Source organism: Cryptomeria japonica, chromosome 2 (genome assembly GCF_030272615.1).
Source record: "Cryptomeria japonica chromosome 2, Sugi_1.0, whole genome shotgun sequence".
NCBI lineage: Eukaryota > Viridiplantae > Streptophyta > Pinopsida > Cupressales > Cupressaceae > Cryptomeria > Cryptomeria japonica.
The window spans coordinates 504,399,435-504,416,123 of NC_081406.1; the positions used below are offsets into that span (position 1 = coordinate 504,399,435).

A 16,689-nucleotide genomic window follows, 5' to 3' on the forward strand; every position below is an offset into this window, starting at 1 on the left:
ATCTTTGATGAAAATCTAACTAAGTCTTGTTTTGACATCACAGGACCATCTCCACAAGGTTAGTGCGATCTTCGAAGGAAAGCTTTATGATGTTCAAATCATCACTGCAGGCATAGACACCATCAGGTTGATGCGTATCAATGAAGAAGCGACAATTGAAGTTAAGCTTAAGCTAAATGATTCCAGTAGACTACGCAAGGCAAGTTTGCAATCAACAAACTGCTAGTAGTATGGATATACGAATTTCACCATCAATCAAGCACATTTCTTCCACTCATCTAATAACATGAAATCAAATATGAGAAGTATAAAGACCATGCAAATTGTCGAATCGACCCATAAATTTCACCATTTCTTCAATGAAGTTACAAGTCTTTTACAACAACATCTTGGCAACAATCTTTGCCTTCTCTCTCTACTCTACTCTAATTGCTATTCTATCAACTAGCTAATCACCTTCTAACTACTCTCTATCTGCTAACTGCTTCCAACTATTTCTATTCTAACTCCTTCTAACTACCTTTACAAAATGAAAAGTCGGGGTTTATATAGTGCCCATAATACAATTCGATGGCTGAGATCAATTCGAGATCAATGGCCAAGATTTTACAATGAAAACCCTAATTAGGGTTTGTTACAACCATTACATAACATTTAATGCTCGACCAATGAAATAATTGTATTGCTTGGACACATGTCCTCTCTGAAAAAATCGACCAATGGATAGCCGGGGTAGGTACATCGGAGTTTGTGCCACCTTCCATGAGTTAGGTACATTGAATCTGGAAATGCTGAGGTGGACCACACTGACTGGAGAAGTGATGACTAGGATGCCACCTCGTCTGACACTTGTAACTTGGTAAATATTCAACTTGATGTTGTTGAGAAGCTAGCTTTAATTAATTCATCTGGAACTATCTGCTTCTTCAACGAACCCTTGTTCTAACTTCTTGTGTCCTTGATGTGCAGAATGATTGATGTACCTCGCCTTGGAATACTGGATTGGAGAAGAGGTTGCCCTTGTCGATGCTAGGCTGGATCGAAGAAGGTCGTCCTTGTCCTTGCTTGATCGTCCTTGATCTGGCTTGATTTTCCTTGAGGAGAGTCTTCCGACTTGTAGATCTTTCGAGCTTGGGAGTCGCCATCTTGATACCTACACAACATTTCACAATTAATAATATATCTTGAAATCTAAAAATTAAACTTTAAAAGGAAGATTCAAGATTTTAATTAGGAAACTTCATGATAAATCTTGAGTTATCATTTCCTAATTTAGGATTTTCAAAGCAAAATTTAAATCTTCAAAAATGGTGCCAAGGTGATTACGCCATACCTTCACTTGGGAATTAATTCTAAAAAATGATGCAAAAATAGGAGAATTCGCTAGACAAAATGTAGATCAAGACTCCCTTTAGCAAAATGTGCCCCCTTCAGTCTTCACAAGCATCAACTCCACCACCTTTAGTCTTCAACACTTGAGGAGAATTCGCTCCAAATAAGCCAGCTTTCGCATTTGCCCTCCAAATCGCACTTTGAAATAATGAGTGAATGATTTGGGTAATGAAAAAAACACACCCCAAATATATAGAGCGCTCACCATTTCATTTCCCATAGGCCGACTTGACAAAATAAGCCAAAAAATAAAATATAAAAAACACTAAGAAGAAGGCCGACTTGATAAATAAAGACAAAATAATGCCTTGTGCGCTCAACTTTTAATTTTTTTATTTCACAAAAATTAATTTTAAATGCCTCTATAATAGAAATTCGATTTTTTGAGGCCCAAAATTAATTTATTAAATGCCAATTTAATTAATTTTTTCAAATATTTCGAAGTTTTGATTTTGGCATTTCATGCGATTTGGAGGATATTAACGCCCAAGTAGAAAATAGTGAATGCCAATAACTTCGCTCTGGTCCCTTGGAGAGGGACAGAAGCGCCTTTTCACTTTTGTCCTCAATCCTTCATTTTTTTAATTGCCAATTCACGTTGTGGGGCTAGCAATGATCCCTTTCGTCCCTTCAGTGTATGTTCAACTCGTTTTTTGCAAGGCAAAATTGATGTTCTAGAGATTTTCGCCCTGGTCCTTCAATGAGGGATAGGAGCGCCTTTTGCATTTGGCCTAGGATCATCAAGTTTTTGGAGTCAAACCTTTGTTCATCATGATTTAGAAGACCTTTCCAATCTTGCTCAACTTTGCCTTAGCATAACCTCGGAGGGAAATTGTTGATTTTATAAAAATCGCCCTGGTCCTTTAGTGAGGGACAGGAGCGCCTTTTGCATCCATTGCGCAAATTCTTGATCATATCAACCTTAAGGCATTTTAAACATCATTTCAAATTCGCGCCTTGGCTTAGATTTGTCCAAACTTGGTGAGAAGGACTGGATATTAGGTTTTTCGCCCTGGTCCCTTGGAGAGGGACAGGAGCGATTTTGCAAATCCAAGCTTATCCGTCCTTTGTTAGCCTTCCAAATTATATTCAATGGATAAATCATGTTTTCCTTGGTCTCTTCAAATCATAAAATTGTCTTGATCTTGCAGGAACAATGCAAATTTGAAATTCAAGCTCCGGTCCTTCAGTGAGGGACAGGAGCGAATTTTGTCTTCTAGGCCAAAATGCTTCACTTTTCACCATGAAATGTCTTGGCTAAGGAAGATATCATCTTGTTACACGCCATGAATAAGAGTTCAAGTCTAAGAAAGGTCTAAAAATGTGTATATAAAGAAAATCGCTCTGGTCCCTTGGTGAGGGACAGGAGCGCTTTTACCTTTGTAGACAAAAACTCCATCATTTCATTGTCTTTGATCAAGTCTGGATGCTCTATCATGCTCATTTCGTCCTTCACCATGCCTTTGATGTTTCAATCTGACCAAACAAGGCCAGGAATGGCCCCAATAAGCTTTTTCGCCCTGGACCCTTGGTGAGGGATAGGAGCGAAATTCGCTCTAGATCCTCAGTGAAGGATAGGAGCGAAATTTGACTTCTTGAACTCTCTATCAGGATAACTTTTATGGAATATAACATTTAAGTATAAGTGACTTATACTTTAAGTTATATTCCATATATACTTTCAAGATGTTTGAGAGTGGTTTCAGACCTCCGGGAGTTATATTGCAAAATCTAGTTTTTTGAGGTTTTTCAGTTTCCAGACTTAGTCAAATTTCAGGATCAGGACATTCCAGACTTAGCCAAATTTCAGGATCAGGACTTTCAGACTTAGCCAAATTTCAGGATCAGGAGTTCACTCCAGCAGGACCTGCTATCCTATTGATCTCCCTGACAGCACTCAAAAATGCAAAAGCCAACTGACAAAACCCTAAAAGACCTAAAAAAACAAACCCTAAAAAGCGAAAAGCAGGGGTCCCCATTTGCAATGGGGCGATGTGTGAAAACGTCACAACAGTCAGCAAAGTGCCTTAAAGTCATGGTTTCCTTCTTGATTTTATTAGGAATACAAACATTGTGCAAAGTATCTCCAGCCAATGATTGTTAAAAATTAGTATTATAGCCTTAAGATGTGTGATGGAAAGCATCTCCTCCAAGTCTAAAGGTTCACCTAGCTTGTGATGTTGTGGATGGGAAGCTTTAGCTGCAAGACCTAACAAAGAAAACATATGGCAAAACTACTTGAAGAATAGGGTAGGACCAAACCTAATAAGCCGAAACTTGTGGTGATGATTGTGGAGAAATATTTGCTTTTCCAAGTATCACTAACTTTGAAGAATGAAGCACTCAAAAGTATCCTAATTTTCACCTTTTGGTGCAACACAAAAACAGAATAATGTGAGGATAATATTGAAGTAATTTTTGTAATGTTTCTATAATGGTCATTCAGTTAGGATCTTTCCTTTTCATGGTTAATTCTTATTTAAAATGTTTCTTTTCAGTCTTGCATTTTTGTTTTAGAATCTTTGTTTGCGATCTCTATTCAAGGAGCTTTCGTCTCCTTTGTAAACATCGAATATCAATTATCATTTCATGGTATCAAAGCCAGCTATAATTTTTTGGTTAATTTTTTCTAAATAAAAATTGTGGTTTCATTCCCTGGAATTTATTTCCAAAAGTTTTTTGACATGATTTTTTATGAAAAATCATGATTTTCTCAGACCGAGGGTTTCAAATCTAGCTTTTTCTATAAAATCATGGTGGACTTTTCCTTTTTTTTTCCTAAGAAATCATGGTGGGTTATTCTGATTTTTTCCAAAAAAAATCATGGTGGGCTTTCTGATTTTTTTCCAAAAAAATCATGCCAAGGGCGACTTTTTAAATCATGGGTTTTTACTGTTTTTCCACAAAATGAAGATTTTTTACAGTTTTTCCCACAAAAGAAAAGTTTTTGCCGTGTGTGATTTCAACATCGCATTGAAGATTTGACAATTTTTCCACAAAATCATGGTGCTGCCTTACAGCAACTTTTTTTTGCCAGTTTTTTATCAACAAAAATCGAAGTTTTTTGAGAAGATAATCTTGGTTTCCATGTCTCTAGACATAGAGAGGGATGGATTTGTGACCTAACATCATGTTGGACAACACTCAGAAGTAAACAGATTGTGGTAAACTTGGTCACATGAAGAAGTTCTGCAAAAAGTGGTTCGCTGATCAGAAGTCCACCAACCAGGAGGGTCTCAACAACAAGCTCATGTTGCAGAGAGCGTTTAGAGAAGAAGGGGACAGCTTCCATGCATTCATGGCCAAATGACTTACAGATTATGTCAAGCCTTCTATAGGGTAGTTAGTAGAATGACCATTAAGAGAGAGTATTAAAGTAATTTTGTAATGTTTCTATAGTGGTCATTCAGTTAGGATTTTTCCTTTTCATAGTTAGTTCTTATTTAGAATGTTTCTTTTTGGTCTTGAGTTTCTATTTTAGAATCTTTGTTTGTAATCTCTATTTACGGAACTTTCGTCTCCTTTGTAAACATCAAATATCAATTATCATTTCAAATAAACCTCTCTTCAAATTGGAAGGTGAATCTCCATATAACAAAACATATAGCAAAAACCTTAAATCCTAAGTTTACGATCACTAGCTTTTTACAGAAGTACAATTTAACTCCCAAGGTTTTGAACACACATTTGAAGAGAAATTAAGTAATTGCTTGTATTTAAATTCTCATAACTACCTATATTTTAGTTCTTGAGCAGGGGTTGCGAGGCTTATTAACACTTATGCTCAAGATGGGCAATTTTTTTGTCTTTTCACTTCAAGAAAACAACTTATAGATGTTCACTCTTTCCAACTAATGAAAATAACCAAGTGTGAGTACAGCACAAAGATTAAATTGGTTTGAACTAAGGACATACAATTCAATAAAATTATAAAAGGAATCAAGGAATTACATACAAAGCCACAATCACTGGCTTTACAGACATCTGAAACAAACCCTGCAAATTCAACAACGCAATTTTGTATACCAAAACACACACACACACACAAGATTTCTCACAAGACTTTTGAACAACTTCAGCAGCAAAATAGGCATATCAGATCCCACTAAAAAATCTGAAGTGCAAAGGGAGCTTATTTATAAATATTTGCAATTTTTTGCATATAAATAATTTTAAAAACTAGCTGATACTTCTAAACTATAAATAGTTTGCTTGTGTATAAAACAAGCTTGCTATTTTTGTCCACAAATTCCAAACCTTAAATCAAAAAATCTTCAAATGGATTTCTGATTAGGATAACCATCGACCAAAAATAGGGCTTCTAAAAGGACATCTAGAAATAGTAGATGTATTTCCCAGAAAGCAATTATCTCCTCAAAAACAATGATGGCTACAAAAAGCATGGGCTATGGATAGCTCAGGCGAAAAATAGTTAATATAACACTTGGCACTTGACGATGATTCTGATAAAGCTCTTTTCTTCTGTCCATAACAACTCTGCTAAATAAGTCTTAAAATCTTGAAGATCAATCTTGGTGCTGTGAATCAAAAACGCTTCCTTCTGTTGAGTTTTACAGCAAACAACAGCTGAAATCTGCAACCTTGGATACTAATTTACCCTAGAGCATACAAAAAATGCTGTTTTGTGTATGAAAATGATCGGAAAACTACAGGAATCTGAAATTATGAATACTGTTGCTTTCGCTCTTTGATGGAACTATCTGCACAAACCCTCACTTTATGTCTAAAATATAAATGGTGTTATGTTACATAAGCTCAATATCAAAAAAAAAGTTGTGCAATCTTGAGTGAGCGTTGATTAATTTTGGCAAAAATATCAGCCACATTTGCCACAAATGTGGCATTTTTCCTGTTTTTTTTGTTTTGCTTTCATTCTAGCTGCTAAGGCTTGTCTTTTTCAGTGCTCCCTGGGACATGTCCATTGCTCTGGTACCCCCGTTTCCTACCAAGAACCTTTTGGGGACTCAAAGACACCTAGGAAACGTCCCCTCCCCATCCCCTTTCGGTGACTTTTTTTCAGAAACTTCAAGTGATGTCAGGCCATCCCCTACAGCCCAGCAAAATTTGACATGCTTTTAATAAACAAAAATTTTATTAATTTATTAATATTAGATTATCCAGCAATAGAAGAAAAGATGGTTATTATTATTAAGGGATTCTTGGAATAGTTATTATTTGTACAGTTTCACACACGTCTACATTGCAGTAAAATCTAACCCTAAATGATAAAGGGTTTCAAATTATTTTGTGAATCCTTGTACTATATTCCAGCATTTGTTTTGGGAGTAGTTTGAGAGGAGTTTGAGAGGACACCCACTTATTTGAAAATCTCAAAAGCTCTCCCAACAAACCCATGTTGTGAAAATAACTAAGTTGTTGAATCAGGTACAGGAATGGGAACGAGTATGTGAGTATGAAATGCCAGTACAACAGAAATTGTTTTGGTAGTTGGGTACATTTTGGGTACATTTATTGTACGTAAGTCATTGCACTAGAGTGAACCCAAAATTGAAAAGGTTTATGGTCAGATTGGTAGCTACTATCTCTATGGTGAATTGGTTAGTCCCATTTTACTGTCTTTCAAATACTCTTTCAGTGATCTCAATCATCTTTAGGATGTTAATTTTAGTACTTTCAGATTGAATAAAACTCAGAAAATTAGAATTAGGTTAATTAATTTATTGTTTTCCAGACTTAAGCATAATAAAGGAAATTAAATGCAAAAGACAAAACACAGTTACCCTGGGAAAACCTCCTAGGAGGAAAAACCCAGCCAAAAGATCCTCAGATCTGATTATGATTTTGAATTCAACTGAACATTACACACTTATCTGGAGTATGGAGGTTGCAGTCACAAGGTAGAAGAGATAGAAGACTTCTTAATTAGTTTGCTAAAGAAGATTGCAATTTGTAGTCCTCCTCATCGGATTTTTTGTGTGCAGCAAGGGTAGCAGTACCTTTCAAGTAGGTCACAGTCCTTTAATGGAGTTCGCTGTATTTTGGATATGGTCTGCTGCCTCTTATGAAGTTCGCTACCTTCAATTAGGGATCTGCTGATATCTGATGGAGTTCGCTGTCTCCTATTGAAGATCTGCTGCTACCTAATGGAGTTCGCTGTCTACTGCTGCGATCTAGTGGAGTTCGCTGTTGCCAGATGCCTTAATATAAAGTTCGCTTTCACCGAATATGATTTTCATCTGCTTGGATTGAATGATGATAATGAGAAGCATATGTTACATTTATAGGAGACATATTACCTTTTAAACATGTCGGCCTTCTTTGCATTTAAACATTATTAATTATATTGATTCCTTTTAATTGAATTGGATAGGGTCGGCCCTATCAAGGAGGCATGTTGTGTTTGAGTGTAGCGTGGGAGCCTTTTAGGTGAGAGCCGAGATGTATTGGGCCTGGCCCTATATGATGGAGGCGGATTCCAATGTTGCCCAAGGCAATTGGAATCCGCCAGCCCTAATTACAAACAACACTCCCTCTTAATTAGGGAATAGAATCATAATCATAATCTTCCAGCTTGCACACAAGCATAGACTGGATCCACCTTGCATTGCTCACAGAGGGTGGAGAGGATCCTTTTCTACCATCTTACATTGCCCGCAGAGGATGGTCAAGGTTACAATACCATCTTACATTGCCCGCAGATGATGGTTTAACAATTACACTTCTTTTTACGATACCATCTTACATTGCCCGCAGAGGATGGTTAATAAATACACTTCTCCCTGAGAAGTTTACAATACCACCTTACATTGCCCGCAGAGGGTGGTTAACATTTACAACACCATCTTACATTGCCCGCAGAGGATGGTTAAGAATTATACTTCTCCCTGAGAAGTTTACACTACCACCTTACATTGCCCGCAGAGGGTGGTTTTATACAATACAAAGTATCACTGAACTTGAGACTCCCTCTCAATCGGAGTTTCATTTTCTACAATAACAAGTCTATCCCTGAAGTACACAAACTTCACTTTGGATAGAGGCTTGGTAAGGATATCTGCAACCTGCTCATCAGTGCTGACGTATTTCAGCTGAATGGCACCCCTTTGCACTATATCCCGAATAAAATGATAATGGGTTTCCACATGTTTTGACCTATCGTGAAACACTGGATTGATAGACATTTTAATACAACTCTGGTTATCACAGTGAATAACTGTAGGGTCCCATGGCTGACCAAACAACCCAGCAAGAAGCTTATGAAGCCACACTGCTTCTCTGGATGCTACACTTGCTGCAATATACTCAGCTTCAGCACTACTCAATGCCACTGAGGATTGTTTTCTGCAAGCCCAAGAGATCACTGCAGAACCCAAGCTTAAACAAATACCGGAGGTGCTTTTCCTGTCTTTGACGCTTCCAGCCCAGTCTGCATCAGAATAACCTTCCAAGGTTATTGGAGTGTTACGTGGATACTTCAGCCCAAAGCCAACTGTGCCCCGCAAGTATCTTAGAATATGCTTGGCTGCAACAAGGTGAACATGCTTGGGCAAACTCATAAACTGATTGGGAGCATTCACAGCAAAACATATGTCTGGTCTATTGTTAACTAGATATATCAGTGATCCAATCAACTGTCGGTACTCGGATGGATCTGCAAATTCAGAGTTAGCTTCAGAAACACTTAACTTCTTTAAGTTAGATTCCATAGGAGTAGACATTGGTTTACAATCCATCATTCTAAATCTTTTCAAAATGTCAATAGCATACTTTCCTTGACTTAGAAAGATTTCGTTAGATCTTTGCCATACTTCTAGACCTAGAAAATAATGCATTAGACCTAAATCTTTCATTTCAAATTTTGAAGCTAATTCTTTCTTGCATCTAATAATAAGTTCATCTTTACCAGTCAGAAATAAGTCATCCACATAAAGAACTAGAATTAGCATTTCATCAATGGCTATTTTAAAGTAAATGTTAGGGTCAGCATCATTTTTACAAAAGCCTAGACTTAGCAAATATTTATCAATTCTTTCATACCAAGCACAAGGAGCTTGTTTAAGACCATACAAAGCTTTCTTTAACCTGCACACATGGGTTAATCTATCCTGAATCTCATATCCCTCAGGTTGCTCAATATAGACTTCTTCCTCAATGACACCATTGAGAAAGGCAGTCTTAACATCCATCTGATGTAGTTTCCAACCCTTAGAAGCAGCAATAGCAATTATTGTTCTAATGGAAGTATATCTAGCAACAGGAGCAAATGTTTCTTCATTGTCTATGCCTTCCTTTTGGAAAAAACCACGCGCTACAAATCTAGCCTTATATTTTTCAATACTACCATCAGCATTATGTTTAGTTTTAAATAACCATTTAGAGGAAACAACAGACTTACCTTTGGGTCTGGGCACAAGGTCCCATACATCATTCTTGATGATTGACTGATATTCTTCATCCATAGCAAGCTTCTAGGCATGATGACTTAAGGCTTCTTCAACATTGCAAGGTTCAGTTTCAATGAGATTACACATTAAAGAAACGTAGTTGGAAAATACCTGAGGTCTCTTAGTTTCACGGAAGGTGCCACTTGGAGCAGCAAATCTTTCAACTTCTTGAATGGTGTTTCTTACCCAAAGTGGTCTCTTTTTGGTAACGACAATGTCACTAGGAATATCAGTGGGATTCATGGGTTCTGGAGGATCATCATGATCATCTTGAGGTGGAGGTTCAACTTGCTCCCTTTGAATCTCAGGGTTAGTATCAATAACACAAGAACCTTTCGATTTCTTAAACGCAATGTCTTCTTCAAATTTAACATACCTACTTACCTCAACGTACCTTTGACCTGGGATGTAAATCCTGAATGCTTTGGAGGATTCACTGTATCCGACTAGCATGCCTTTCTTTCCGAAGGGTTCCAACTTTGATCGCTTTTCCTTGGGCACATGAACATAGACGGGACTTCCAAAGATCCTGAGGTGACTAATGTCTGGTTTGAATCCCGTGAAGGCTTCTTCCGGGGTCATGTTCTTTAGAGCACGATGAGGACATCTGTTCTAGATATATACTGCTGTTCTAAAAGCCTCAACCCATAGAAAGGTCTACAAGTCTTGATCGTGGATCATAGCCTTTGCAGCCTCCACAATGGTCCTATTCTTTCTTTCAACAACACCATTTTGTTGAGATTGTATGAAACACAAAACTCCCTCTTAATTCCTGACTCAACACAAAAATCATGAAAGCTACCGGAGGTGTACTCACCTCCATTGTCAGATCTTAAACATTTGATTTTTTAACCAGAGAGGTTTTCAGTTAATGCTTTAAACTCCTTAAATTTACTTAAGACTTCATCAGATTCTTTAGATTTCAAGAAGTAGATCCAAGTTTTCCTAGAGAATCATCTATCAAGATTACATAATAAAGAAATCCACTAGGAGATGCTATAGACATAGGACCACATAAATCAGAGTGAACAAGTTCTAGTTTGTCTTTAGCTCTATTTTCACTTTTATGAAATGGACTTTTAACATTCTTACCAATAGCACAACCTTTACAAGTGTTATCATGAATTTGACTGAGTTTAGGCATACCTTTAACTAACCTTTCAAGGGATGGAAGGGTTTGATAATGTAGATGTCCAAGTATTCTATGCCATAACTCACATGATTCCGGGGCCTCATTAATGAGGGCTTGAATAGGGTTAGTAGAGAGCTTATAAAGACTATCATATCTATGACCAATTATACGAGCAGATTTAAAACTATCTTTCTTAGACCAAGCAAGAACTTTTCCTTCAGAAAATGCAATTTGATAACCTTTATCTTCTAAAGCAGAAATGGAAATTAGGTTTCTTTTAATTCCAAGAACAAACAATATATCACTAAGATGCAAGGAAATACCAGAATCTAATTTTAGAGAAGTAGAGCCCGAACCTCTTACCGAATAACGAGCGTCATCACCAATTACCACGTGAAGGCTGGTATCCTTTTCTACTAGGCCTGAAAGATGATCACAGTAACCTGTGATGTGTCTGGAGGCACCACTGTCAATCAACCATGTATTGCTATCTGAGGGAACACTGTTAGATAGAGCGGAGATGAATAAGAAGTCATCATTTTGTTCTGAGACTTCATTTAGGTTTGTTTCACTTTGGTTAGGGTTAAACTGACATTCCTTAGCATAGTGACCGAATTTGTCACATCTAAAACATCGCACACGTGACGTATCTCTTGGTTTCTTCCAAGGGTGTTGGGAACTAAAAGATCTGGATTCCCTATTTCTTTTAGGATAAGGTTGCTTCCAATTTCCCCTTTTCTTGCATTGAGGGGCAAGCATGTGATGATCATCTACATGGGGGCTCTTGGATTGACTCCTTGTGATGAGGCGAGACTCTTCTTAGATGCAATCATTCTTAAGGCGATCAAGAGTAGGTAACTCAAACCGACCACTTATGGTTTGGATAAATGACTCCCAAGAGAGAGGTAGACCATTAAGGGCAATCATGACAAGGTCTTTGTCTTCCATGTTATGGCCAATTAAACCTAGCTGATTCTTTAGTTCTGAAATTTTTATGAAGTAGAAAATAACAGAATCTTCTTTAGCCATTTTGATATTAAGTAGTTGTTGTCTTAACGTAATTGCCCTACTAAGATTGTTAACTTCATATGTACCTTGTAGGTGGCTTAACATTTCCCTTGCAATGGTGAATGAGGCAATAGAGGTGACGAGGTGGTCTTTGACTGAATCAATGAGAATCTTCCTGGCCTTGATAGCATCCCTTTTGAATTGTTTCAACTCAGCTGCATCCAAAGGCTCAGTTAGCTCTTTCGCTTCAATGAATTGGAGAAGATCTTCTTCCTCAAGAGCCAACTTGATTTGAACTTTCCATGCAATAAAATTGAGATTCCCATCAAGCCTATCTTCAACTTTCAGCCCCATTGACCTGATCAGCAAAAGCTACAGCAATCTGAAAATAAAGGTGTACTGAATTTTAAATCTGAAGATTGATCTAACCAATTAGCTCTGATACCATGTTAATTTTAGTACTTTCAGATTGAATACAACACAGAAAATTAGAATTAGGTTAATTAATTTATTGTTTTCCAGACTTAAGCATAATAAAGGAAATGAAATGCAAAAGACAAAACACAGTTACCCTGGGAAAACCTCCTAGGAGGAAAAACCCAGCCAAAGGATCCTCAGATCTGATTATGATTTTGAATTCAACTGAACATTACACACTTATCTGGAGTATGAAGGTTGTAGTCACAAGGTAGAAGAGATAGAAGACTTCTTAATTAGTTTGCTAAAGAAGATTGCAATTTGTAGTGCTCCTCATCGGATTTTCTGTGTGCAGCAAGGGTAGAAGTACCTTTCAAGTAGGTCACAGTCCTTTAATGGAGTTCGCTGTATTTTGGATATGGTCTGCTGCCTCTTATGAAGTTCGCTACCTTCAATTAGGGATCTGCTGATATCTGATGGAGTTCGCTGTCTCCTATTGAAGATCTGCTGCTACCTAATGGAGTTCGCTGTCTACTGCTGCTATCTAGTGGAGTTCGCTGTTGCCAGATGCCTTAATATAAAGTTCGCTTTCACCGAATATGATTTTCATCTGCTTGGATTGAATGATGATAATGAGAAGCGTATGTTACATTTATAGGAGACATATTACCTTTTAAACATGTCGGCCTTCTTTGCATTTAAACATTATTATTATATTGATTCCTTTTAATTGAATTGGATAGGGTCGGCCCTATCAAGGAGGCGTGTTGTGTTTGAGTGTAGCGTGGGAGCCTCTTAGGTGAGAGCCGAGATGTATTGGGCCTGGCCCTATATGATGGAGGCGGATTCCAATGTTGCCCAAGGCAATTGGAATCCGCCAGCTCTAATTACAAACAACATAGGATTATTGGGAACATTGCAGAAATTTGCAAACATCATTCAAATGGATTTACACGATATATCAAATAGTAAATACATATAAGGGAATCATAATATATTATAGCCATTCTGAAAAGGGACTGCATCCTTAAGAAGCATGAGATGAATTGTCGTAAGTCCAATTGCCTCTCAAAGAAATTACCATATTCCAAAACAGCATTTAAAAACATTAACAGTTGCCAATAACCAATAACTGCATTCTAATCTGTTAAATAAATGTTCATTATTATATTTGACAGCTCAAACATTTTCTTTTTCTAACAAGAAGTTGCAACTAGTGCTGCATATTACCTCGTCCTCTAAACGTGAAGCTATAGTCAGCATGCACATTGAGTCATTGACATTTTTCACTTCAGTGTTGCAGAATAATCTAGCTTCTAGCCTAGGTATTCCTCTAAATGCTCACGGTTAAGTTGAACGTATACAGGTCACAGCCTTCATATGAATGTGTATATAAGATGTGTATTCATTTTCAAGAAAACAGCACCGTTTTTCTATTTTAGTTTGAGACTATTTGCATGGTTATTTCTACTAGCATGGGCCATTACGTACAAGATGTACCTGCTATATGAAGAATTTCTAGGGGCTGGATTTTTTTTATAAATAAGGAGTAGATGGTGAACCTTTCTATTTGTAATAAAAGAAATTTATAATGTAATTTTTGATATTTTAAAAATAAAGGGTTACGGTGCAATAGTAATGGGAACCACTCGTAAAAGTGTGATCCTTATTCAATTCCTCCCAAAACAATAAAGTGCCTCATAAATCCAAAGGACACGTGACAGATTGTTGTGCATCTCCACAGCACTGTGGAGTGTGGATAATATGTGAATGTATCCTATATTCACAAACCTTAAATCTTAGGAATGTGTAACAATTATGGATACATTCAGTTGTAGACCTTGTTTACACATCTTCAGAGTATGTTCCATGTCCGCCCCCATGTTAACAGAGTTATGAATGTGCCTCAAATGTACCCCTCAAAGGAAGGTAGCCCATAACCGAGCCTATGAATTCCAACACATTCCTTTCTCCTTTACACCATTCCCCCTTTTACCTTGTTTCGCATTTTCCACCCGCAAATCCCCCTTTCACTGCTACACGTAAGCCCCTGGACCGCCCTTCCCCAACAACAAAATAACTAAGTTTTTTGTTTCGAATAGAGTTTCAGTTATGTGAATTTGCTTATCGGCAATTCCAGTGTTTTTTACAGCTAACGTCAACTGACTGATAGTCCAGAAGAAATTTCAAGTTGCTAAGTATTAACCAAAAAGAATAATCAATATACAGAAAAAGGAATTCTAATGGTGTACCTGATGGAATCCAGGCTCCCTGGTAAGGGGAATCCCAAGCTCAGAAATACAAGCATGCAGCCTATCATCACTGCCATACAACTCTGCATATCGCTCTAAACAAGCATCCTCCATGTTACTCAAAACCTCAGCCAGCGGATAACTGATGGCAATGCCACCGCCCCCAAACGCCATATTCTGACTGAAATAAGCATTTGCCGAGTGGCTTTCCGAAGGGCTCCCTATATAGTGCATCTCAGAGGGGTCATATTTACTCAAAACCCTAATTAAATTATGCACGTTGAAGACAGTATCATCATCCCCCAAAACAAACCAATGGACATTCTGCAACCCTAGCCTGAAGGTCTCCTGTACAACTCTGGCAATACGAACACCAGAAGGATGGCCCTTGGGGTTTGTATAAGCAAAACGAGATATATCGTCGGACAATTTGACCGGCGGTAAGGCATCCAAGGGATCGGGTTTAACAGGTTCCTCCAGCCAAACAAACCCACGCATTCGCTGAGGTTCGAACCATAGCTTTACGAATTCCTTGCGCTTGTCCCAATACTGGGCCGATCCACCTATGCCAAATACAACTTGGTCTAAGCTCAGGTTCCCGGCCTTAAATGACCTCTTCGATCTATCGGTTGAGTGCATAAATGCCCCGGTCATATTGCCCGTTATAGCCATAGAACCAGAGTCTTGGTCCTGCGCTTCTTCTTCTTCGTCATGTCCGAAGGGCTCCCAAGGAAAGGCCAAGGGGCTACCCTGCCACTCTTGCAAATGAGACCGTGCTGGAGAAAAAACTACAGAAAGCCATGTGAACGTTGCCAAGGCTAGAGCTATTGCCACTATTGCTATGGTACTGCTTCGATTCTGCCGCCATTTCCGGATGCTTCTATTGATCCTTGGTGTTGCTAACAGACGCTCATGGCCCTGCATTTTTAAATGCTCTAAAGTTCATTTTCTCACGAACAAGGCACTAGCAGAGACCAATCGGCACTTCCTCATATATAATTCCACCACTATACTCCGTGTTGACTCTGTGGCGGCCTTCCCAAAGAGCTGAGATTTTCACAAAGACGAAATTTTTTATGTCAAAATTAACGCCAGAAAATCTAACGAACACTAGAAAAGCTACCATCTAAAAAGCGCTGAGATCCTTAAAAACGAAAATTGCTAAATCTATCCTTCACAGAGATACAAGTTTGACTTGACCAATGTTTTATCAAGATTTGCGAGGAAAGTTCCACCTTCCAGAAGCAAGCTCCAAGCCGTAAACAAAAGAAACTCTTCCTGTAGATTTATTTTACCAAAGGTAACTTCAGTTTTCTCTTCTCAAAATCTCCTTTCTATAGTTTCAAGTAAAGTCTGATTCTGGCCGACAAGTTAAAAAAACCCCAGCATGCGTGATGTACTTCGCCGAATCCGGTGAGTGGAGTGACGAGAATCGAACCTGGGTCAACCGGGAATACATGCACTCCTCTGTGGCCTGCCCCTCAACTGTAGGCCTTTAGAGCCCCGCCATAGCATTACTTACAGAACCCCAAATTTGAACACTGGAAAAGCTCAAAGATTTAAATCCAGTCCCATTTCATTTCTTTCCTGCTTTCAGATTTCAGAACATCCGTTCTGCTTCAAAACGTGGGCTGCGTGGGAAAATCCGATTACGCGCGGGATTTGCCTCTGAAAATCCGTCACAAATTCAATAATTAATTTTGTTTTTCGTAGTTTATGCATGTTTTGGCCGGAGATCTGAGAATTAGGTGGTATCCAACGGCTGCTTCGCTGTGCACTTTGGACAAATCAATTTGAGAATAATTTAGAAAAAAATTAAAAATTAAATAGTGAAGCAATTTAATAATTTAGAAAAAAACAATATACAAATATTTTTTTAATTAATTAAATTTACCTAAGGGAGGAAGGTGGACGTCACATGGAAGAGCTTTCAGAAAAGTCGTGCCACCTTTTTATTAGTTTTTATTTTTTCATTATTTAATTTGATCGCAATTTGTTTAAATGATTAAAGATCAGATTCGTTTTTAACGAGGTTGAAATTTGACGTTCCACCTGTCCGTCC

The 16,689-nt window shown here is 37.9% G+C and overlaps 1 protein-coding gene across 3 annotated transcripts in view; it reads right to left on the bottom strand.

Moving 5' to 3' along the window:
- LOC131078925 (uncharacterized) overlaps positions 1-16,386 on the bottom strand; it is a 30,863-nt gene extending 14,477 nt beyond the window's left edge. Inside the window, exons 1-2 of one of the 3 annotated variants that reach the window (XM_058016769.2) lie at positions 15,863-16,386; positions 14,628-15,674 (exon numbers count right to left, since the gene is read on the bottom strand). In XM_058016769.2, the coding sequence (XP_057872752.1) occupies positions 14,628-15,551 (924 nt within the window). In that variant the 5' untranslated portion in view covers positions 15,552-15,674; positions 15,863-16,386. Of the gene's footprint in view, positions 1-14,627 lie in introns of all 3 variants that reach the window. The other 2 variants (XM_058016770.2, XM_058016768.2) reach the window with 2 other exon arrangements.
- Positions 16,387-16,689: the final 303 nt, after the last annotated feature.